The sequence below is a fragment of the Podarcis vaucheri genome, assembly GCF_965113315.1.
Source record: "Podarcis vaucheri genome assembly, chromosome: 7".
NCBI lineage: Eukaryota > Metazoa > Chordata > Lepidosauria > Squamata > Lacertidae > Podarcis > Podarcis vaucheri.
Window position 1 is genome coordinate 52627444 of NC_138765.1, and position 25875 is coordinate 52653318.

The window sequence follows — 25875 nt, forward strand, 5'->3', positions numbered from 1 at the left end:
AAATTCCACATGGATATCTTTAATCTTGGTTTCCTACACAGGCATGTGAAAATGAACACAAAAGACTTTTACAAACCAAAGTAGCAGCCAGTTTGCCAGCAGGTAAATTTCTCTTGCAAAGGGCCAGTCAGGATTTGGGAGGAAGTTTCTTTGCCTTCCTTGATCAATTTTTTCCCTTTTTAAATCAAGTGATATGCTTGATTTTATTGCCGAGGTAGTTGTACAGGTCAGTGATGTATAGTAGTGATTTCTTTAATATATTAAAACTCTTCAGGCTAGATTCTCTGCAGTTGTTATCTGGCACAACTTCAATAGAGAATGATTGGACAGCTGCCATTCTACACCAGTGGAAATGTTGTCCTTTAGTGTTTGTGTGTGTGGGGGGGTGTAGTGCTCTTCTCCTCTCCATACAGAGCAAAGGGCATAGACAATTCATCACATGAATACTATGGCGGTAATTATTCAGTGATGGTGGCAGTGATCTTAAAGGGAACCTTTCAAGTATACTTCTCACCCTGTGCCAAAGCCATGGTGTTCCTAGTGAGCATTGCTTTGTGATAATTCTTTGTGGGGTGGGAAATGCCTGAATGGTAACCAGTGTCATTTGCAACATAGGGTTGGAAATACAAGACGGGGCAAACATTTAATTCATTAATTTACAAAAAACATTCATATCTGGCTTTCAAAGAAATATGAGACTCTGCAGAACAATTAGACAATGGAAAAATGTGACAATAAAAGCTATCAATAAGACAGCAAAACATAACTCTTGATTACAGTAACTAAGCATGCCAGGAGCTGGTATTAACAGCCAGGGTGCTGTGTATCAGTATCAGTATCAAACTTTATTTCGGTCACATATCAGCATAAGATAAAACATATGGATAAACGAAACACATAAGACTTAAAACAGGTAAGGGATAAAAGCTAATAATTAAAAGGTGATAATACCATACATAACTTAAAAAGATAAAAACAAGGACAGATAGTTGAAAGCGACTTTAAGGGAGGGAACCATCTTTCTATCCCTTTAAATAATTTGTCCTGTTTCTCAGCATCCTATTGCAATTAAAATGTTCATGAACATTCCATGGCACCTCTGTAGCTCAGCTTTGTTGAAACAATCCCTCCCTCTCTCCCTCCCTCCCTCCCCCCCCCCTCTCTCTCTCTCTCTCTCTCTGTGTGTGTGTTTTTGGGGCAGGGGTTGTTTCAGTATTGTCAAATCAACTGAGGGCCTGGGATCTATAACCTCTTGTTTTAATACAGTAATTGATACAGGATGACTGTGTGTTCAAGTGCTTGTCCATGCTAGGAAAGGTCAGGGTGTACCTGTAGCTTATTCTCTCCTTATGGAGGGATAAAGCTTTCCTAAAGAGCTCGACCTTGCACTTCCCAAACAAGCCATGCCTCAGTGGATATTTTCCAGGCTCTATACCAGGGAGACAACTTTGAATTCTCTTTTGTTGTTGTTTAATCGTTTAGTCGTGACCGACTCTTCGTGACCCCATGGACTAGAGCACGCCAGGCACTCCTATCTTCCACTGCCTCCCGCAGTTTGGTCAGACTCATGAATTCTCTACAAGCATCTAAATTATACTCTTTCTGTCACCACCAGAGTCGGAAAATCTCTAGATACTGAGAAAATAAAACCTTGGATAATTTAGTCATGTACCACCCAGGGCTCAGCAATCCCATCTGTACTTGAAATGGAATGCTGTTAAAGTGTGCGTGCAGCAAGTATTCCGAAACAAGAGGCATTGATTTCTTCTGTGTCTGCTGAGTTGATTTGCTTTGAGCCTATTGTATTCCACTGATTTTGACTGATGCTTCTTGTGTTTCTTTCCCTCCGCTCATGGATCCCACAGGGTCACCTCCACATAGCCCAGGTGCCACAAGGAGAGCAGGTCCAGATCACGCAAGACAGCGAGGTGAGTCCATAGACTGAGTGGCCAGCTGGGTAAAACCTGTCCTGCAGTTGTAGTGATCTTACAATTCTTAGCATGGCTAACATGTTGATAGAAGGAGGCAACAAGGATGAAGTTAAACTTATGGCATTGTAAAGGAAAGCAGCACATTCCAGTCCTAGGCATGCACCATTGAAATGAAGATATGTAGGACATTGCATATGCCCTTAGTTTATTCTCCCCACCCTTGGTTTCCAGCTGTATTAAAAACACAGCAGGATGAACCAAGGATCACATTCCACTTTATACATTTATATACACAGATCCACACTTCTTTATAATGTAATGTATGAGCATTCATGCAGGGGTTTCCTTTTCAGCTCAGTATACATGACTAGAAGCTGATCTGTATTTGTGTCTTCAGCTATTTTTGCTTAAAAGGTGAAAGTAGGAAAGTAGTGCCAGAAGCTGCTCTAAAACTATGTGTATTCAGAACTAGCCATGTATAGCCTAATGATAGTTACTCTGGATCTCATGTGGTGCTGAGGAAACTCCAGAGAGGCTTTGTCTCTTGCGATGTTAACAAATTACGGGAAGAGTCTGTTCCTGCACGCCCATATGACTTAAGAGGGAGTTGTCTTGGACATGAAGGAAAGCAGGATCAGGTCCTTCTTTCATCCATGTGGATAGAAAACATCTGGATTGGAGTTTATTCCAGTTTATTCTCCATTCCTTTGGATGGAAGCAGAATAGTTGCTGACAGCATGAAAAGGATGACAACTGACTACCCCCCTCTTAGAGGAATACTCATTTTGCCTCTTACCATGTGAAAAATCTATGGGAAATTACCTTTCCCCCTTTCCCCTTGCCTTGTTTCAGGCAGCTACTAAGAGCGTAATTGCAGATTGCATAGAAATGTCTTCCTGTGCTTCATTTCTTCCTTTATGCTTCTAGACCCAGAGGCTTCTCCCAAAATCGGCTGCAACATTTAGAATCTTTTATAACTGATGTCTTTTGTGACTTCCATAATGGAGCCCCTGTTTGCCTGTGGAACCGAGTTTTGACAAAAAGAAGAGAAATAGTTGCTAGCTAATAGAAATGAGAGCCCCAGTATAGCAAATATTGTATCCATTTAGGAGAGTTGCATTCTATTCCAGCCAAAGCTGTGCCATATTACTCTGCTAATTTTAGGCTGATAGACATTTTGATTTTAGGTATGTCTGCATGTTTGCAAATCTGAGCAAATAAACAAAGGATGCTATTGCTTAAAAGCTAGAACAAACAACAACAACAACAACAACACCACTGTATGTTGATCAGCCACGCTTTCCAGAGAATCACCAGCAGGGCTTTGCATAGTTTGCAAGGCATGAACAGAGAAATTCCTGTTGGGTATAGTTTATAGCACCCTGAAGTTCTCGGCTTTTTTTAAAAGCAACAATGAAGTTTCTAGCCCTCATGGCTGCAAATAAAGTTCAAAAACTTATGAGGAATGGTAGATAAAGCCTTAGAAAACAGAAGCAGTCTGAGTAGTTGTGATGTGAAGCTGCACTCCTTCTAACCTCCCCATAGCAGGTAGCAAAAACTGAACACTTAATTCAGGCAGTGACAAAAGTCTGGTGCCCCCGCTTTGGGGGGGACATGCAGCTGTGCTTGGGAATAGTTGCTTAGAGCTGGGAGATTTGTGGCGGGTTTTTAAAAAAGTATTTTAATTTTCATTGACTACCAAATGCTTGGGAGGAGAGATAGGCTACGGCAGAATAGAGTCCCATAAGAGAATGAGCGGGATGGGAAGTTGAGAATTTAAAATTGCATTTAAAATGTTGTATAATACCACTGTAGGGACCTGAGAGTTGAAAAGTGAGTAGGACCTAAATAAATAAATCAGCTCATTTGCTTAGTTTATTTAGATACACCATTCTTGGTGCAGAATATACACATTTATAGCCATTAGCCCTGTCCATGGGTTGGATAGCTTTGTGTATATAAAACAAGGGTTTTATATGGTTCTTACTGCCAGGCACGATAATTCACTTCTAAAACTGGGTGAATTTCCTTAAGTAAAGTAATGAAGAACACTAATAAGGTACAGAAATGTGCCCTTTTTGCAGTCTTCCTTCCTCTTAATTCATAGCTTACATTTAATGTATAATTTTTCCCCCCAGGGTAACTTGCAGATACATCAGGTTCATGTCGGACAAGATGGCCAGGTAGGGATTCACCTCTTGAATGAACTTCTAAGAAGCATTTGTGATCTTGTTGGTGGGAAGCACACTTTTCCTGCATCCTCCTGAGACTAGGCAGTGTGTGTTTTTTTTAATGTAAACAAATTTGAAATGTAATCCAGCTTGTAGCAAATGTGGCTGCCTGACATCCTTCTGTCAGTATATCTTAAAACTTCCTTGAGTGCTGGTTGCCCTGGTGTTGTGCTGGATGGAAAGGATGTTCCTCCTTCCTTATCATCGGCTGTCAGCATGGCCAGATGTGATCAACAAATTCTCCAGACATGGGGATGTTTGATGCTAAGATGATAACGGACACTTGACTTAATCACCATCGTGAGAAAGAGAAGCCTTTCCACATCTGCTTTCATTTATTTCAGTAACTGCAAACTTTTTTTCTGTAATTCTCAGATGCTTGGGGATATGGTTAGGGATTCTGCACATGCTTAAACAGCTCTCTTCTTCCTGTTTTATATGTCCCAGAGCAGTTCCATGACTGTGGTGAGTCTTTTTACCATGGGAACTTCCAGTCAATAGCCTAAAGTATGAACATACCCTCACAAGGACCTTTGAACCTAGTCCATAAAACTATAATGTGCAGAATTGTCTTAAGATTGCGCAGATGTGTGGCACAAGGTGCTAGAAAATCTTACCTAGGAAATATTAACCCAGAGAAAAGATAGCCAAGCTCTAGTCTGTAGAAGTGCTTGTAGTATCAGCGTCTCTGGTGTCACCAGTTGTGCGTCTTCCTCCATTCTCTCTCTCTCTCTCTCCCCCCCCCTTGTAATTTTTTTGTCCTGGTAGTTGCTTTGGATTTAGGTCTTGTTTTTCTGGCATGATAGTCCATGGAACCAACAAAATCCTGCCAAAAAGAACTCTCTCTACCTCCACATGTGTTCTATTAGCTCAACGTTTCATATTTCAGTGCACGTTTAATAGAAATACCAAACTGCAGAAATAATTAAACGTTGTATTTTAGCTAATGGAGTGTATACAAGTCTTCAGAACAATGGGAGAGTTCAGTTCTTGGCAACAGATATAGATTCTCCCAGAGGTTTCCTCATTGTCTGTCTTTGTTCTTTTTTGACCTCCATCTACTCTTCTGCTGCTGCCCAAACCTCCCCCTCCCCACTCTTCTTCCTAATGCTGAACTTCAGGGAGTGACCAGGCCCCACAGGTATTGGATGTGTCTATCCTACACAAGGCATGTGGAGATAAGCCCTCAATGTCCTGTACAAGGAGGAGAGCAGAGCATGTTAATAAATGCCTTCTACTTATTTTCTCTGCCATTTCCTTTGTGCAGCCCAGCAACAGCCCACCTCTTCTAATAACAGAAAATTTAGCATGACTCTAGAAAAATAGAAGTTGACTAAAACATTAGATTTTCCAGCCTGCTCAGAGTTTGCTCGCAAATTCTGGCTTTTCAGAAATTGGAAATCAATGATAGGGAGACTTAATGCCCACCGGAGCACTCTTCCATTGTCTCCTGAGACAGATGGATGCCAACCAACCAACCAACCAGATTTAGTGAGCTCCACCTCTTCAATCTTGAGCAAGAGGTGGAACCTGCATAGAGCTTTCAAAAGGTTTCCTGAGAGCAGGGAGAACAGGGAAGAGAAAAACGTGTTGAAACTGTGTGTCTGGTGTTCCTAGATGGAAACGCTGAGTGCTTTGAAAAAGATCCCCTTTTGTGGTGTTTGAGGATGGATTGATGCGGGGTGTGTGAATGAGAGAGAGAGAGAGAGTGCGCAAAAGCAAGCATGTGAAGTGGTGATGCATCACCTCAGTTTCTCAGCACTCACAGTGTGGGGTGGGGGGTGAGCAAGAGCAAGGCTCTGTCTCATCTACTTTCCTCACGCAGTTCCCAGCAGGATACAGAGCTTTGCAAACTTTTCATGTTGGTGACACATTTTAGACATGCATCATTTTGTGACACAGTAATTCAGTTTTACTAGCAAACCAGAGGTTAAGCTAGCCCCTTTGCAGCCCTGGGAGGAGTGTGGGGAGCATTCGTGCGGCACACCTACACACTGTAGCTGACACACTAACATGTCGCGACACACAGTTTGGAAAGCTCTGTTCTACACTACAGGAATACACATTTGATTTGAAGTGGGGTGGGGAAATTTTCCCACCCTTCTGTAAACAGCCTGCTGTTAGCATGCAAATAAATGGGAAATCTGGTTGCAGAATCTAATCTTCCTACACTCCAAATTTAGACTCCTTTTCTTCAGAATTAGGAAATGATTTGGTAGAAGTTTCACAGGCCTTTGTTACCCTTGAAAGAAGGGTAAAGTGTTAGCTTATATACTTATCCAGGGCAAAATGTATTGACAACTCTTGCTAAAACAGCTGCTTGTGTTGCCATAACAGATGCATGCTCCTCTGCAACCTCTTGTTCGTTTTAAGGAGGCTTCTGCAGGATAAGATCCCAGATGATAATTGTCCCTGATGTGATGCTGTGAGGTCTGTGATATTTGGGTCTTCCTGCTGCACACAAGAGCTGAATTTACAGCATCTGTTCCCAGCATGATCTGCCATAGGAAGCTGAACAGTTGCTATGTGAAGTGCAATGTGGACGAGTTAGTGTGTTCTACTTACCTCACAGCCTTATCAGGAACTTCCAAATGCAGTTATCTGTGGGAGGACAATCTGTACATCTTAGGGGAAGACTAAAGGGAAAAAACAAGGGGCCCACAAAGGATGTCTATTTTCTCTGCCAGTCACTGCACTCTAGAAGCTGTTTATTTGCAATTAGCTTATGCCAAGAGGCAAATTTGCTTGTTCACAGAGAGATCCAACTATTCACAGAAAGGTCTCAAACCAGCCCTGTTTTAACATTAGCTTTTCATGATACATGTCCCCTTCCTTCTCTTCAAATTATACTGATTGCATCTTGCATTTGATTCGTATCAAAGAGGCATCTCATTGGTTGGAGTTTGTTTAATATCTAGTTTTATCCTGTAATAGCAAGTTTGTTGCAGATGTTGAAAAAAATAAATATACCAGCCTCACACTGTCATTTTTTAAAAATGAGACTTGCTTTGACTGACCAAGTTTAACATAACCAGTCCATGGGCTAGGAATATCTCCCTGGTTCAGAAAGAAAGCAAAAGCAAAACAGCCTTCGTTTTTCTCGTTGAAATAGCTTTCTGGCTTAATATATATGTTTTATTTTTCTGTTTGTGCAATGGTATATGGCTTCCAGGATTAAATGCAGTGTCCTACACAGGAATAATAAAGGGGACGTGGGTGGCGCTGTGGGTTAAACCACAGAGTCTAGGACTTGCTGATCAGAAGGTTCGCAGTTTGAATCCCCGCGGCGGGGTGAGCTCCTGTTGTTCGGTCCCAGCTCCTGCCAACCTAGCAGTTCGAAAGTGCTGCTCTGGTTCGCCAGAAGCAGCTTAGTCATGCTGGCCACATGACCCGGAGGCTGTCTGCGGACAAATGCCGGCTCCCTCGGCCAATAAAGCGAGATGAGCACCGCAACCCCAGAGTCTGTTATGACTGGACCTAATGGTCAGGGGTCCCTTTATCTTTACCTTTTACACAGGAATAAAAAACAACCAAACAATCAAAACCCCTGTAGCAAATACATGTATTGGTCTTAACCGCAGAGTTGATCAGCACATGAAAAGTGTTAACTTGCATACTCTCTTTACACTGTTCCTGCTTAATTCTGAGATCACCTTACTCCACCCCAAACTCCTTCAGCTACAGAGCCTCTGATTTAAAAATGTCTTTTGTGCTCCTTTTTTATTTTAATATTTTATTTAATATTTTAATGTTTTATTTTAATAAAAGTCTTTGTTTTTCTCTTTTCCCCTGCCCCGGATGACAGAACTCTGTTATGTGTCCCATGCATAGCCAGGTTTAAATAGGGTTAGGGTTACAGGATAAGAACAAAAAAACCAGATAACTAAACAATAGCCAACACATCTACTTAAATATAAGCAAGAAGCAGCAGCAGAACAACCTGGAAAAAACCAGTTGCACCAACTAGCTAGGGATGTTGCAAATCATTCAAAGATCCAACAAAACAGACTTAAATTTACAAAGCAGGAGATTGCCTGTAGTATGGGAGTCTCATACAGATCTTCAAGCGGGGCGGCGGGGGTGTTCTACAACTGGGCACTGCTACTGAAAAGGTTTTGTCCAATGCCTCTACTAGCAGCACATCTGGCAGTGGTGGGAAGAAGGCCTCTGCATCCAAACCATACAGCTTGAAAGAGAGTGACCAACATTTTGAGTTATGCTCAAAAATGAATTGGCAGAAACCCCACACTCATTCACACAGTGTAGAGCGATGCTGAAACTACTGAGCTCTAGTTAGCTTCCAGACATTGGCTGAAACATGCGCTCTGTTTTCGTGCATATCTGTTCAATGGAAGATTCTCCCTCATCAAATGTGCAAATTTCTATAAGAAAAGTGAAGCTTGTGAGAATTTGGTTCAGCTTGAAACATTGTATAGTTTCAGCTTTAAAAGATTGCTGCTTGCCCTGATATCTTCTTGATCAGGCAGTTAAAATAAATGCATGCACAGCTTTCAAAGTTTTTTCTTCTTCAGATTATGAAACATAAGGTTGCTAAGCACCCAAATGTAATCCTTTTAATTCTCTTTACTGACGGCTCAAGTTTGGTTTCTCTCGGGATGCAATTAGGTGGGTGCTTTAAATATAGGCCAGTTCAGTAATTTTTGTTTTGTAAATACTATCTTGACACTCACTCGTGGGGATAGTCTTTTATTATAATGTAGGAATGTTACTAATGTTTCTTGTGTTTTGGCCTTTTGTGGCATCCATGCCAAAGAGCTGATTCTGCTGGAATCTCTCTCGCTCTCCTGGGCCCTTCTGTTATTTGCGTGTGACCAACAGAGGGCAGTGCTAGTAAGATCTTTGTTGCACACTTTTCTAGAGGTTTGAAGAAACAGAGAGGAAACAGAGACACTGGACATCTCCTGCATCCTCTAACTCCGTGTTAGGGGGACACAGGCATTCAGAAGGTGGTTGTTCCAGCTCCTCCAATGCCAGAGGCTCTTTCACTCTTTTGTGTACACGAAAACTGTTTGCCTGTTTCAGCACATCTGCTTTGAATAATCAAGGCGGAGAAACAAACAAGATTGTTAGGAGAAAAACAACAAAATGAAAAACTAAACGCTGTGCAGCTGGAAACAAGAAACTGCTCGCCTTTTTAAAGAAAAAAAATTGAAAAGGAGAAAAATTAGCGTCATTACTGGCAATTCGTTGATAAATGATTGCAAACAGCTTTTCCTGGATTTGCCCTAGTTCTTAGAAACTAAAATATTAATTTGAAGTGAAGAGCTTTAAAACTGTGTTCATAGGAGCTTACAGACAATTCTTTTTTTGATGAAATCTTTTGCAGTTTTCATTCTTGAAAACAGTTTCCACATAAACTTTAGTGGTTTTTAACTTTCCAGAATTGGGAGCTGTCTTATCCCTATGTTCCTGGGATAAAGTATTCCAAACGGGCATCTCCTTGGCACTCACTTTTTTTAGTGAATAATTTTGCAGTGTTTCCATGCACACTTGGAACTCTTTGTGCGGAGCAGCTTTTTGTTTATTTCTCCATTTCAGGAAGGTGGAGCTTGGAGCTCTAAGGGAGCACAGAGCTTATGGCTTCCATCCCTTCCTGACTCAGAAACGGGTCTTGATCTAGGCAGGTCCTTATGTGTGTTTCCCCCCAGCTCCTGCATCAGCTAGCCAGGAACTTCATCAATAGCCCTGATGTTCCTGCCATGGTTTGCTGTCATTGCTGCAGCCCTGGGGTCGATGAGAGTAAGAGCCAGCCAGAAACCCATGTGGCAGGAGTTGTGCCTCTAGGGTACAGGCCATAACTCAGTGGCAAAGCACCCACTTTGCATGCAGAAGGTTCCTGGTTCTGTCCTTAGTCTTTTCCAGCCAGGACTGGAACCCTGGAGAGCTGCTGCCAAACAGTGCATACAGTACTGCTCCAGATGGACCCAATGGTCTGATTCCATATAAAGCAGCTTTCTATGTTCCGTGTTCTTTCCATCTGCTACTGAACTGGGTCTGCCACATCCTTCTTGTTGAAAATCTCCTAAATACAGATGCTAAGGAGTAAGTGTCGCTGAACACAGTAAACTTACTTCAGTCTTTATATGTATAGGATTGAAATGCATGTCTAAGATGTTATATCTCCATTGTAGTTAAGTAGTTTTGATTGATTATCAACCGGTCATTTAACTGATTATTCAAATCAACACACAAATAAATTTGTGTATCTCCAAAATTTCAGTTTTGGTGCCTTGTTGACATATAGAAGGTAATGCAGAATAACATAAGCAAAAGATTATTTCTCATTGTTAATGTGGGGTTTGTGCAGTAGTTAGTTAAGGGTGGATTGGTTCCTTGTTTTCCCAGCTTATTAGAACCTGAAGTTAATTGTTTAGTATATGATAGATATGCTTCATTATCTGTATGGTCCGTTTTCATACTTCTAAGTTGGGGGGAAGCCATTGCAGAAAGAGCAGCCGTTTAGCATTTTACAAATTGCTGAAACTATTTACAGTTCAGGTTTTAGCAGTTTCTGTTTGAGCATTAAAATAGAACTATAACTGTGCCTCCACAGCGTAAGTTCTTTTTAAGTTTTAGTTTCTTTTTTTAAGGCAAATTATGAAGGCATATCAGATGTACATAACTTCTGTCCAATTTTGCAAGCGAAGGTTGTTGCCGTCCTCCTTTTACATGCTATTTGTCATGGCAGAGAAAGCAGCAAAAAACTCTATCCTCCCGTGAAGTTACTGCTTTGGAATAACAGCTCTGGGTGCTGTATAATGGCTTGTGATATTAAGTTGAATGTAAAATGTCTACTACAGGTTATAAAATTTGATGGCTGCTCTGCAAAATTGTTCATGCTTTAATGGGAAGGGTAAATGCTTAATACTGTGATTGTTATAAGTGTTCCAACACAAGAGAGTGAGTCACACTTCAGCAAATTAGGGCAGGTGCTGGTATTCAAGAGAATTTCAGCAGCTGGGCATACTATAAGCTCTCAGAAGTAAGCAGCAGGAATCGGTGTACTCTTCAGTCTGGAGTGTAGTTTGCTAAGTATGCTTTAATGGCAGCTTCACCAGACACAATTCAAAGTAGGTTAAACACATTTAAAGTCCCTTGGAAATAAAATGAGGCTTTCAGCCCTTAACTACGTGCTAAAGCCCTGTTGATTACAATGGCAACTAAATTTGGTTTGATATTTATTTATTTGTGGGGCTGTCACCTGATTAAAGAAATATTGGTCTATGAATCATATAAGGTTTAGTGAATCAAGTGAATTCTGCCTAAGTTTGCACATGAGAAAACCATAGCTCTGAAGAAAAAGCTTTCTAAGTTTATTTTTAGGTAATGCATATGTGTGCCATAGCAGGCATTGTCTTAGATGTGTCTCTGTCACATAAGGAGTCGATGCCTTTTTAAAGATGGTGCATGTACTGTGTTCATAAGTGTTTCTGTTAGAATCATTTTACAGATTTTTAAAATAGGCAGATTAATCAGTGGGCGCCTTTTCAGTCAACCAGAATGGTTTTTAACCAGCTAATCTAACTTGTTGCCATTAAGCATTATAGCCATATTTACTGATCGCTTGTCCCCTCCTGAAAGTGCAGAGTGGGTTGCCATTTTAAAAGCATAAAGTCCATTAGGATACTGTCATGCAGTTGAGCCATTCTTGCCCCCAACCAATCCACTCTCTGAATAAACATTCATGCTGCCTGACTGAGAAGATAAAAAAGTTCAGATGTATACAGCCAGGACTGTATTGATAAGAAAGTGATACTTCCACACCCAATATGTGAAATATTTCAACCCATGCTGGTTGCTCTCTGGCTGCCTGTGATCAGTGCTGGGCCAGTGTATTTCCTGCTGTAAGGGGCAAATATGAAAGTGTCATAAAGAGAAAAGCGCCATCCCCATAAAATAGATGCACTCTATGCTTTATGAGACTGCCCAGAGTACATAGGAAGCTGAGTATTGCTGCATATAGCTCAGTACTATCTACACTGACTAGCAGTGACTCTCCAGGGTTTCAGGCAGGGTTCTCTCCCAGCCCTGCCTGGAGATGCCAGGGATTGAATCTGGGACACCTGCATACAAAGCAGATGCACTGCCACTGAGTCATGGCCCTCCCCAAACTGTAGAGGAAACTTGTTGCTGCTTCTGTTGTGGCAGCTAGTCAGAATAGATGAATGCCGTTTCTCTAAGAATATCAGCTCTCTTTTTATCCATCTTTTTATATCTCAAGTAGCAGCATTCGTAGATCACCACACCATTAGTTTAACTGCACTTGTTAATACAATACATGTTTACAATTTTGTAATTGTTCCACACCATTAGTTTAACTGCACTTGTTAATTTAAGTTGCTATTTTTAATCTCATGAATCTTTTAAACATGTATTGTATTTTAATGCCAATGCCATCCTGCTTTTAAGAAACTTGACAGATGGAAGGAACTATTTTAGGAAGGAAGGCATTGAGCAAGTATTATTAACTTCACCTCCCCCAAAACACTCTCTTATCCTTTCTTTCTCTATTATATCCTCATGGCCATCACTACTTTGTTTAGATTACAGATAGGTAGCCATGTTGGTCTGCCATAGTCAAAATAAAAAAATTCCTTCCAGTAGCACCTTAAAGACCAACTAAGTTAGTTCTTGGTATGAGCTTTCGTGTGCATGCACACTTCTTCAGATACACGGTTTAGATTAGTGCTGTTATGGCTCAGTAGCTAAGATGTCTGAGTCAGGAAGCCCCCAGTTTAAATGTTGCCCCAGCTACAAGACCCCAAAAAGGATCAAGGCAAGACACCTGGTTTTTTTTTTTTAAAAAATGTTGTTTAAACATTTAAACAACATTTGGCTCACTATGATCCAAAGACCTGCAAGTTGGCTCTGCTGGCTTTGGTTTCAGATGTGCATGCACTAAGGGAAGGTATAGGGGACAGCTTCTTCTTTTGAAATGAACAAGGGGTTCACCAGAGCTCCGCCATGCTCCCTGGATCCTATACCATTCATGGTACACATGGACAGTTTCATGGGACCGTACAGCTCATATCCTGCAGGTGCCTGCTTTGGGTGGGGTTTCTGAGTGTCAGAGTCCATGGACTAGTCTCTGGTGAAGCAGAATGAGCTTTCTGGAAAAGGATAATTCCTCTGTCATATTTTTGGCATTCTCCTAAGAGGATGGGTTGTGCCATTAAAATTCCTCTCACAGAGCCGGGAGTATTTACAGTGCTTTAAAGGATCTGTTCTTTACTTGGAGTATATTATGTTCTTTATTCACCCAAATCTTGTTTTAATATTGCTGTAAACGTAATAAGGAGAGATATGATAAGACAGGGTAATCTTTTAAAATGAAGGGGAAATAATTTTCTTTGCTTTCAAAGGTGATGTCTGGGCCTAGAATTCATCTCATTACAATTTTTTTTTGTAATAAAAACTGTCCTCTGTGTGGAATAGCAATGATTACAAAGCTATCTTTCTAGGGAAATCTATGCCTAATCTATGGAAATAATTCTCTCTCTCTCCCTCCTTTTAAAAAAACATTCTTCATTTGTGATTCTCTGATTATCTGATGAGAACTCTCCCTTAACACTTTTGTACTTGGCCACATGCTACCTCATTTTACCCATATAAAAATCTGAATCCCCGACCTTTCGCTTCTACTCCCCCTGCTTCCAGCAACCTTTGTTGTCGTTTCTATGTCTTTCCATGCTGTGCCTGCTACAGCCTGTAGTCATGCTTCCTTATTTTCACATAAAAGTGTACACTGTATTGCAATGCCCCAGTTTGGCTGGCTCTGAGCTGCTAGTAGCCTTTCAAAATGCACAACCCCAGGGGTGGAGGGCTCTCCCCCCCCCCAATTAATTAGTGCTCTCCTAAAGAACCTGATGCATTGGTTTTCTCAGGCCTGGGATATACAGTGGGATTGATCCAAAGGTTGCTTCTTTCCATCATCCATTGCTGAACAGATCACCCAGTTCCTTCCTTACAAGCAAAACTTTCAGTTAAAGGCAAGTCCCGCCTTTCATTGCTTTTACCAGGCTCAATTTGCTTTTCATTGAATGAGAGTGTGGCTCTGTGAGCATGAAAGGTAGAGGATGCAGGAAGGGCAGCAGACGGTTGCGCAGAGTTGGCACATGGTTGGCTTCCAGATTGGGATCTATAGCCCAGTTCATAATCAGGCAGTCGGAGGACATCAGATGGCCTGGCTGAGCCTCTCCAGTTGGCTGTTGGGTCCCCTGCCATCTCCATTGTCCTGCACTTCTCTTTTAACCCTGATTGCACTGCTGTCCAACTACCATGTCCCTTGTTTTCCTTATGTGAGTATTGTAAAGGAACCTGTAAAGTGTGCGCAGGACAGGCTGTAAAACACAATCTGAAGAGTGCTACCCTAAAAGGAGGAAACAAATATATTTCTGCTTTTAGCCAGCTTGAATCTGTGTGATAATGATTGTACTACCCTGTGTAACAAATACACCAAAATGTGCACTTGTCTTGCTTGTTTGCACAGCATCACATGTCTTGAGTGTTTAAGAAGAAAGGGGTGTGGGACTGGTTACAGGGCTTTGGGGTCCTTGTGAGATTTGGCTGATAGGAGAGAGAAAACTTGAAGAACTGTACACTGATGAATTTTAATTCACATACTTAATTGTTGAACTAGAAGATCCTGAAACTTACTTTGGTTTATGAGAAGCTCAAGTGGTGTCCTAGCATCTGCATTCCTCACAGCATAATTGCTTTTTGGAGGAAAGGGGGGGGGGTGAAGTACAGGAGGTTACATGAGGCACAGGAAATATTTTATTCTTAATTAAAACATTCTACAAATGAATAACACACTTGTCTTGGGAGGAAAGGACTGGCTAGTGGGTGCCAATTTTTCAGCTCTGCCAAAGCAGGCATGTGAGGATCAAATTAATTGACTTTCTGTTGTTCATTTGCTTAATTCTTTCTATTACTGCTGGTGTGTGTGTATGCTTTAATTCAGTCAAAAGAGGGCAACATTCCTTCCTTTTTCATTGTCTTTTTCTCTCATCACCGCATTGTGTATTCAATAATTAATTTTTTTCATAAATCAATATAGCATTTGTGTCTTCCCCGCCTCCCAGTGCTTCTGAAACATAGCAAAATATTTGTGTTTAGAACAGCCACCGCAAAGTAGAACAAAGGGCTAGCTTATACCAAAAAGCTTCCCCCCAATCCCTTTTTTCCAAGTTGGTGTGATGTTTTAGTTCAGTGTTTTGACAAACTCTGGCTTGAGCTGCAATGGGAGAGTGTGCCAGTCATGAAGAACCCAGACAAAAGCTGATTTGTTTTCAGTACAGCTCATCTCTCCTGTCTTTTTTTTTTTAACCCTTCTAAGAGTTTGTGGGCTTTATTTAGTTGGTACAACCATATGGTTTGCCAAAAGTAGTGTATTCCTTGTTTAGTTGTTTAGTGGAAACCTTCAGTTGTTCGTTAGAGCCAAAGGCTTTGGTCTTTGGCAGTGGTGCATTGCTGCCAGGATGTAAGTGACATTATTGCTGTGACTGTGAAACTCCGAATAAAGACCATGCCAGCTGCTCCTTTATTTCAAACTAGCAAAATATCTGTAATAAATATGGGGTGGAGTGTGTATATGTGTGGTAGGTAGGTTTGTTGGAGAATTTGGATGGGAAGAAAATGGAAATTGCTGCAGTTTGCATGTTCTACTGTGATCAGGAATAGAAATCAGTCAAACAAAAATGAGTGGTATTCATTCATGTAGTATTAGCCTCTTGGGCTTGCTGATCAGAAGGTCGGCAGTTCGAATCCCTGCAACAGGGTGAGCTCCTGTTGCTCTGTCCCAGCTCCTGCCAACCTAGCAGTTTGAAAGCATGCCAGTGCAAGTTGATAAATAGGTACTGCTGCGTCAGGAAGGTAAACGGCGTTTCCGTGCGCTCTGGCACTTGTCATGGTCCTCCGTGCACCAGTAGCAGTTTAGTCATGATGGCCACATGACCTGGAAAACTGTCTGTGGACAAACGCCGGCTCCCTTGGCCTGAAAGCAAGATGAGCACTGCAACCCCAGAGTCGCCTTTGACTGGACTTAACCACCCAGGAGTCCTTTACCTTTACCTTTACCTTTCACCTTACTAGAGGGAGTTGGACAATATGGTCTTTGGGGGTAATCTTTCCAGTTGTCTTATTCTATAACACCAAAAATATAATACAGCAGGGAACTGGGAAGCACCTCTGAGCTCTCTTGGTTATACCCAAATGTTGTGCAGGTGGAAGGCCACTCAAACAACACCTCCCTCCCAATGCAGTCTGCATAACCTGCCCTGCCTCTGTTGGGAGTTGTTAGTAATGAAGTGGGCAGGTTTGTGCTTGCTGAAAGTCTGAGCTAGGTAAGGCACTGCCCCTTCTGTCCCAAAGGTCCAGCCTCCATAAATAGGTTTTCAAAGCCCATCGAAAAATGTGAAAAGAGGAAAGCTATTCAAGCCAGGGGCTATGCACAACAACTAGTGGTAGTGAATTCTGCAAATTCATTATGCATTGTGTAAGGAAGGGACTTCAATGGAATTTAGAGGCGGAGAAGTGTAGGAGTTAGTCTAAGGTATAAGCAGTACAACATACTATTGCATTGTAATTAAGGCTATGCAGTGCCTTATAGTGAACATAGTAACTGCTACCTCCCTCTTGAAGAAATGTACGAAGTTCACATTATACGGGGAAAGTGGTTTTGTGAAGGCATTTACCACAGTAAAAGAGCCTGTAGGAGCCCCCACATGAGTGCCACAAGACGAGGCAGTTTGAATTTGAGGGTGAGACTCACTGGACGTAGTCCAGAAGAAATGTTAAAATGGGAGTTCTTCTACACTTTGTTGACACTGCTTGTGTTTCCATTGAAGAGCAATTTGAGCAGCTTGAATTTCACAGGAATACATGGGGATTCTTGTACAACCTTGAAAAGCTACCACAAGAGATGCTTACCTCTACTGCATGGATCCACATAGAGCTTTCACTGAATACAAGCACTCCAACAATGGTGATGCAGCTCTTTGTATTGTAATCTTTGTCACATTCTGTCTCCTGGAAAAGGTTCACCGTGAGGTACATCCATGATACCAAAATAACTGATGTATAGCTGATACCAAAATAACTGATGTCCTCCCACATGTTTGGGTAGCACTATTAATTCCCTCTGCATTTCCAGTTATAGTTGCCAGTGACAAGCATAGGTTTCCAAAGTTAAAGCTCATCAAAGCATGCTTGCAATCTTCCATGGTGGATGAGAGGTTCACATCATTTGATAGCCTATCCATCGAAAGCAGCAGTGCTCAAAACACGGACCTCTCAACCGCTACAGTTTGCACAAGCCAGAGCTAAAAAAGCCACATTCTGAGTAGTGGCAGTGCACTAAGCAACACAGAACTATCACAAGTTTTGCCTCAAATATTTTTGGTTTTGTATGTAGCAGTGCCTATCTTTTGGTAAGCATTCTTTATTTTAAAATAACAATTCATTTTATCTTTATAAATAATAAAGACGTTATAAATAAAAAGGTATCCAGCTGACCTCTTACAGCTTATGCCTTTATTTTATTATTATCTATATAGTGCTTATAGTGCTTATAATATTTGAAGTGCTCAGTAACATTGCCTCAAAGTAAAGCTGTGTTCCACTGATTTTTACCTAGCAAAAATGACGTCTAACTGGAAATTGTAAAAGAAACATACTTTAAAGCTAATTGAATCTCAGGGTTTTAGCCCCATGTTGGGCAAATATTTCTGCATTGCAGGGGGTTTGACTAGATGACCCTTGTGGTCTCTTTCAACTGTATAATTCTGTGAAGGAATATCCTTTTTGTAGCCAGTACCTAAACAACCTATAGAACCTTGGAAAAAAGGTTACAGATATTTGCTTTTTCCCACCCTAGTTCACTGTAGACAGCACATGCCATGTAACTCAATTTTGTGCTCCCCACTCAGTTTGGCATACCAGGTGACTGCCCAGTTCACCCATCCCTAAAGCTTACCCTTTATTCCAGGCTCAAAAGCTGTGTCACACCCCAGTTTCCAAGGTCAAAGTTATGTAGATAAAGGAAGTCTTTTGCTAAATGAAAATATTTTTTTTCAATGAACATGAAGTTTTACAGCCTAATAAAAAGAGCTCTAGGGCAAATATGGGTGGAGAGTCAAATTGGGGAGTTGGCATTTCTCTTTATTTCATTTAAAAGGTTCTGGCTATGAAATCACTTTAGCTAACTATGAGCCATTGTTTCTATATGTTATTAAACAGCTATCTCTAGTCCAAAGTTGTATAACTTTTTGAACTTTAGGAGCAAGTTGACATTTAGGAAATATGGACATGCCACTTTTGGAAAAGGCAAATGAAGGACCAGTTTCGTCAACCTCTCCAGCTGTCTGCACAGATGACCTGAGGCTGCAAAGAGTATCAGGAAGGATGTGCTTAATAAATCTGCTTTTCTCTCTCATCCCCTTCCTCACTTTCCTTGAGCCTTATGTCTGCGAATCGCATGCACTTCTGGGGCTGATCTTCTTATTGTTTCCCCTTTAAAACAAATCCTGATATTACCCCCAAACCCTTTGACTGCGGCTAATAGGATTAGGCAAAACTGTGCCTCTGAAACTGCATGTAGTTCCCAGGCCGTTGAGTTACATCCCCAAACTGCGTGAAGGTAAGGAAAGTTAATGTAGGAGCGCCAAGTGCAAATGTGTGGTGGAGAGTACTGAAGAGTTCCTTTCCTTTCTCATTGCCACATAAGGGGGAAAGTGGTGGCCACAATAGGACAAAGTCTTGCCCCAGAGCAGAAAACCCTTGTTACTACTTCCATGTGGTTATTTAGGCAGAGCTAATTACAGTTGACAGGCCTGGGATAGAAAAGCTGGTGGAGCATCAGATTTTTTTTTCATTTCCCATCTGTTCTTTTGGTAGTTCTGTGTGAAATGTAATCTGGGTTTGATTGCATTAATTTTGTCTTTTTCCATCCTCAACATACTCCCTGGGTGTTCCTATAAAGTGTTGGTTAGCCTTGTGCCATATGTTCATGCTTGACATTTGCTTGGAGACAGGGAACTCTCTGAGCCCTTCTGCTTTATGAGAGAATGAATGTAAGATGGCATAGGGCTTCCAACATAATTAGCTACCAGCTAATAAAAGAACTGGTTGTTTCATGATTTTCTACCATGAACACTGTTTTTTTGGGTAAAATAAGCTTGAGACCCCTTCAGAAAGAGAAAGAGAGAGGTTACTAATTAGTTTGCAGGCCCCACTACACTGGTATGCTTCAGACACTCCTGTTTCTGGGGCCTGTGTTATTTTGCATACCAGTGAATCTGGTCCTAATATGTTAGTTCCTGATATATATGGTTGTATCCAGTGCTGTTGTTCTTCTTGCACCACAAACCTAGTCATTCTTCCCTGCACCACCCTGCACCTCCTCAAAATCTTATTCTCAAGAGCAGATTGTGGAGAGGGGGGGAGTAGAAAGGGGAAGTCTCATTTCATGAGTGGAACTCCATGCACACAGTGTTGGATACAACCTGTAATATCTACAGCATCTTTTTACTTTCACCTTGGAGTAAATTTCTCATTGCTTTTGTCCAGAGCAGGGCAGTCCAAACTTTCATACCAAGTGGGCCATAAGAATACTTCAACATGGAACTCTCAGGCCACACACTGCCTTGTTGCGTGGGAGCGGGAAACGATCCCAAAATTTGACACACACCCCATCCCTCATGCTGCCTTCCCAAAGCTGACTAAGCAAGGCACCAAGTTTGAGAAGGAGACAAAAGGCTCTAGCAGGGTCCTAGAGCCCTCCCATCTCCTTCCCAATGTTGGGAAAGCACCAATTAGGCCTTTGGAAGGAGGATGGAGGACTCTAGTAAGGACCCTGTCAGAGCCTTTACACCTCTTTCCCATAGCCTGGCACTTTGCTTACCTGGCTTTAGGAAAGCAGTACAATGGCTGGGGCAGGGGGAGGCCTGGAGGGTCATGTGTTGGACTGCTGTGGTCCAAAGGATGTTGTTTGCTTGTTTATTGTAAAATATGTCTTCCACATTTCCTCCAACTCTGGCCGGCCTGTCTCAGTGAATTTCATAAATGAGGGCCAGTATCAAGAAGTGGATCTCTCAGAGCCACTTTCCCTTGGCCACTTCTACAGACCTCAATGTCTTATGCATTTTATGGACTGAACGAGCTGAAAGTTTACAGCTTCCTGTGCAGCCTTGAAAAACAACAACCAAAAACATCCAAGGCAAGAGCAATAAAAATATTTAAGTCCACACCCATTTCAGATGATGTAAATGAAGCAGTCCAATTTCTACCAACTAGCATTTAACTTAAAAATAGCAGTGTTCAGGATTGCACGCTGTGCCAGCCATGTTTTTTTTTTTTTTTTTAAAAAGAGTCTTCATGTTATTAGCAAAAATTTCTAGAGCGGAGTAGAGGAGAGTAGTCTAGCAGCTTTAACTTGTATCTTTTGAATTTGGATGGGTTACACCAGTAATTTTATTTACTGAGCGTTGTCCTTCCCCAACCTTAGTGTTCAAGCCAGTCTCCATCCAGTTATCTCTTTAGCAGATTTTATTCATTAAGTCACTTTAAGCTGCAGAGCTGATCGCAGCATACGAAGCTTTGCAAAACAGCATAAACAAAGACAACTCTGTGGTCACAACTATCTGATGTGTTCTCCCAGCAAGGCTGGGAGTGATTGGATTCACGTTCTCATCATTATTGTGGCTTTTAATTCCCATTGCTTGCAGGCTAGCTGGAGCAATTGACCTCCATATGGAAGACACCATAAACATCTCAAAATTTAAATGTTGGTGGGAGTGTTTGTGAATCGTTTCTTTTTTCAACCCACTTATAAAGGAAAACAGGACCCAAGCCTGATGTGAAAAATGTGCAAGATCAGATTTTCTTCTTTTCTCTTTTCCCTCCCCTTTTCCCTGTGGTTGCTGTTGTTTGAATCTGTTCAGTACATTGTTTCGTCATGTTGAGGAGGCTAGGATGTTTAAATTTCTATTTAACACCTGCAAAATTATATACTGGACTCTTATCTTTTTTTAAATGGAGTTACAAAGGAATATTTCACTAAGCGTGCTTCATAGACAGAATTGAAAGTTCATCCAAGATACAGTTGAAATGATTAGTTCCCTGGATATATATATTGCACAGGCAAACTGGCAAATGGTTGTTGGCCCAGTTTACAGCTTTAATGGTTGGGAAAGCATAATACGTTTTTTTGACACTGTAGTGGGAGTCTTCCCCTTGTCTGTGTTTCCTGGGGCCAATGCAACATGTCAGCCATATGTCGAAGATCACAGATCATACGAGATGGGATGAGCTTTAGGTGACACATCTTTTCTTTATTAAGCAAGTTGTGGTACAGGAAAACCCAGTCCCTGGCTTTGTGGTCCAGAAATGCAGCACTGGGGATGGTTTTCTCTCTGCTCATGGAGTTCTAATTTACTTCATAGAGAAAATTATGTATCACTGACAGACAAAACCCCCTTCCTACCCTCCAGTATCAAGATGAGAACCCCTATAATTCTGGTGGACCATGAAAGGGAGTGTCAGCAGGAACAGCTGAAAACATAAAGACATGGTAAACATGAATCCTTTACATAAATTACATACAGAGTTTATTATCTTTCATTTTCTGTTGCATCGAATATAGGACAACCATATTAGTGTGCAGAGTCACCTATTTCAGAACCTTCTTGGAGTTGTACAAGAGCAGTACCATTTGAAAAATAGCACAGGGGGATTTTTTTTTTTTAATGCCTGTGCTCCAGAGAGAATGAAGAAATCTACATGCATGGGATGCAGAGGCAGGGAGAAGGAAGAGTTAAAAAAATAACCATAATAAAATGAAAAAAATAACATCATCACTACTGTTGTCTGTCTTTCCACCTCTTCTGTGTTAAATATCCATTAAATGAATGTTAGATGTGGTTCAAAAAACTGAAATGACATGACCAGTTTCCAGAAGATTTAGGCTGCATTAGCAGGACATAAGGAACAGAGGGGGAAAGCTGGGGACTGAAGGATGGTGGAGTGGCAGGCAAGGCGGGTTCAGACATGGTTCAGGCATGGATGGTTCAGACATGGACAAAAAGTTGGTCTTGAGGGTGGGACATAGGAAGCACTTGGACTGCATAACCTGTTAAATCTCTTACAGCTTTGCAGTTCCAAAGAAAGCTGCCTTATACCTGCTTAAGGCTCTGGTGCGAATCACCACTTAAAATGTTCTACCCTGTTTGCAGCCAGAGAAATTTGGGGAAGGGGGAAACCGTTTCAAAAGATGAGAGCATCTTTTATGTTTTTGCTGCTTGATCCTTTTTAACTGTCTATGCCATGGGCTGAACCTGGAACCTTCAGCATGCAAAGCTGGTATTCTGCCCACTGTGTCGTGGTCCTTTCCTCATTCTACCAGATTTTCCATGACTAGCTTGTGAGATGATTCTTTAAAAAATGATAGCTGATTCACATTTGCAAACTTGGAATTCTTACTATTTCTTTGTACAAAAACTAGTGCTAAGGTTTAGTTAGTTTCCAAATATGCATTAGAAGGTTTGTTTTGTTTTTGTCTTTTTAGTGCATAACTCACCCTCTTGTATTGTCTAGATTTTTGCATTGAGAAAATAAAACTGTTTTGGCTTGCATTTGGCTTCTGCAACTTGGACGAGTTTCCGTGAGGGATTCTATTGGCAAACCTCAGAGGGAAGTGTGGGTCTTTTCTTGAGGTTATCTGTCACAATGTACAAAAGGTTAAAAGAGAATACAAAAATAGTACGTCTACAGGGCCAGAATTATTTCTGAGAGTAGACAGTTGGCTTCAGCAAGTCCTGAAAGGGATAAACTTTCAGCCTCTGATTGCAACATGTTGATTAGAAATGCTGTAACTCAGTGATGGGGAACATGTGGCCCTCTAGATGCTGTTGGACTCCAGTTCCCATCATCCCCAGACAGTGTTGCCAATGGCCAGGCCTTTGGGGAGTTACAGTTCAACTAAAATACCTGGAGTGCCACAGACTCCCTTTCGCTGCCGTAAATCAAACACTTGTGTATGCTTCATTGTTCACATGATACTTCTTTGACATGTACTTGGGCATCTGAATCTGAGTACAGCAAGAAGCAGCCTCCAAACGATACTCCAAATGTGTGAACCAGTTACAAATCTGCTATCACTGAAACTGTAGCTCCATGACCAGCAGTAGGAGTTGACCTGGTGTGTGAGATTCTGTGTGTTTTTGTGTGTGTAACTATATATCTATAGCTACATCTATCTCTCCATAGTTTGTTCAAACAATTTGATGTGGGACCCCCCTGACCCTTGCTTCACTAGGACTTCACCCATCATTTTGCTAGGGGGAGCAACTGAGCATTACCCTTCCATTATATTTATTTCATCTCAAAAAATGCCTAAAAGCTTGTATGAGCCAATGAAGAGCAAGGTGAAACTAAGGAGGTGTTGAGCCTGATCAGTGCATGAGTGGTTGACCACTGGGAGCTTCATGTAAACCACTTTCAATAGAAGAGCAGGATATAAGTGTATCAAGTACACAAAAATATAATATAACCAAACCACATATAATATAATATAATATAATTAGCACAGCATTTGAACCACAGTATCCAAAGCCAACCAGTGATTATTCCAGTAATAATACACCACCAGCAGCAGCACCAGCACCCCAACCAATGAAACACCACCTTCAGTGGCAGCATTTTTTGAATGGAACCTACTCATGTGCACAGAAGTTCCATGTCCGCATCAGTGTTCACAGGGCTGTGGATCAGGGCAGCTGTGTGAACCTCTACCATATTGTTGTTACTATTGTTGACTTTATGTAGCCAATGGTGTGACAGTAGCAAAAAGTCCCATTTCCTGTTTTCCCCCTCCCCCCAATACTGTGGTGTGATGATCATCTGTTCTTGAAATGAGTGAAGGTTGTATGTTGTCACCATTGGGACCTGCAGGGAGTAGCAAAAAGAAACTGGTCCATTTTGTTGTCAATAGCTGCTTTGTTTGCACATCTACACTAGAACCTTTGACCTGACTAATTGAACCTACAATTCTTAAATTGCACTCAAATGTGTTAATGTTAGATACTGGATGGGCATGGAGTTTTTTGGAATCTTTACCTACACAATTGCTTGCATTGTTATTTTTGAGCAAAATGAACTGTTGCTTTAAAGCATTTGTGTGGTCTTTAATCAGAGCATCTCCTTTCTCCATATTTTTTAATTTTATTTTTAAAAAGGTACTATCCATTGCAAAGGTCCTAAACAATTATTCTCCAGTGGCAAAGTCTTCATTTATTTTTAGACAATTGGCATCAAATACATGCTGGCCTTAGAATGCTTCTTTGATGACAGTCTGTGATCCAGCTGGGTTTACTGAACTCCTGAATAAACAAAGACAGGGAAGAAAATGGGGAAAAGAAACAGCTTATTTTTTTATGTATTTGAAAAGTTGGCTTTTAGCAAGCTGCAGGTTTGATTTTTAAATGCCCAGCTTGAACAGCCTTATGACTGTCAAGTGGCCTTTGATTTATCATTGTGGAGTGCCAAAGGTTATAGAAAGGTTAGTCACACAGTCCAGAAGATCTACACAGGAATGGCACAAAGCCACACATTCTGTAATTCACAGACTGCCTAAACGCTTGTGCTTATACTTAAGCTAGTTTAGTCCCAACAGCTGAATTTCAAGGATTGGGCTTAAGTGGCTTGTATACCATGAAGAGTTGAGATGAACGCAGACAGTCAATGTGTATTATAAAACAGGGGTGGGCATGGTTTGGTTGCATTTTTTCTGTTGAAAGCCACATTCGCTCAGGGGTAATTTGGGCAGAGCCAGGGTCAAAACTCTTCTGGATTAACCAATTATGACTTATGACTGCGGTGCTTAATTTTTCACCATAGCTAACTTAGATTAAAATTCCCGAGTCTACTTAGAAAGTAACCCCCTCCCCAGGTCTGATGAATTGCCTTCAAATTAGCATACAGAATAATTATATTTTAAAGCACACACTAATACAGCTACTGCTCTGGAAAGCAAGTAAAGTAATTTTGATTTCAGGGTTCACATTCTCTCTGTGTACAAACACACACCAATGGGGTAGCAGCTGGGGCACTGAAAGCGTCTTTCCTCCAAGCCATAAAACCAGAAAAAGTTCTGAAAAATCAGTTTACTTTTATTGTACAAAATACTGTTTTTTCAGTTCTGAAATTATATAGAAGGAAAGGGAAAGTCTGGAAAAATAAAGAGTACATAAATAGAAAAGAAGGATGGAGCAATGGGGCAGCTTCAGGAGGAACGGGGAGGGGGGCTGCATAAAATGAGACTGCAGTACGCCCACCTAAGTTCCGTATAGAATGTGGGATGCTCAACAGTAAATTGAGACATGCTTGAGGGCTGCTCATGGCACTGTAGCTGTCTTTGTTGCTTTCAGAGAATAGCAAAGGGAGGCTGTTACTCAGAGCCAGGGAGTTACCCAGTGGTACTCTGCAGGGATCCATCACCCCCCTCACCCCCTCTGCTGTTGTTTAACACCCATATAAAGCTTTTGGAAGACACCAACAGGAGATTTGGAGTCAGTTGTCACTAATATGAAGACGTTCTAGATCAGTGCTGGGCTGGTTGTTGGGCAGCAGATTAGAACAAGATGGAGGTGTTATGGGTCTGAGGGATGGGGAGAAATCTGCTCTGAACAGGGTTGCAC

The 25875-nt window shown here is 41.4% G+C and overlaps 1 protein-coding gene across 3 annotated transcripts in view; it reads left to right on the top strand.

Annotated features, from left to right (window-relative positions):
* Positions 1-25875, top strand: part of BANP (BTG3 associated nuclear protein) — a 154320-nt gene that overhangs the window by 83135 nt on the left and 45310 nt on the right. The window contains exons 10-11 of one of the 3 annotated variants that reach the window (XM_082229209.1): positions 1866-1928; positions 4070-4114. In XM_082229209.1, coding sequence (XP_082085335.1) covers positions 1866-1928; positions 4070-4114 — 108 coding nt within the window. Of the gene's footprint in view, positions 1-41; positions 1131-1856; positions 1929-4069; positions 4115-25875 lie in introns of those variants that run through there. The other 2 variants (XM_082229211.1, XM_082229210.1) reach the window with 2 other exon arrangements.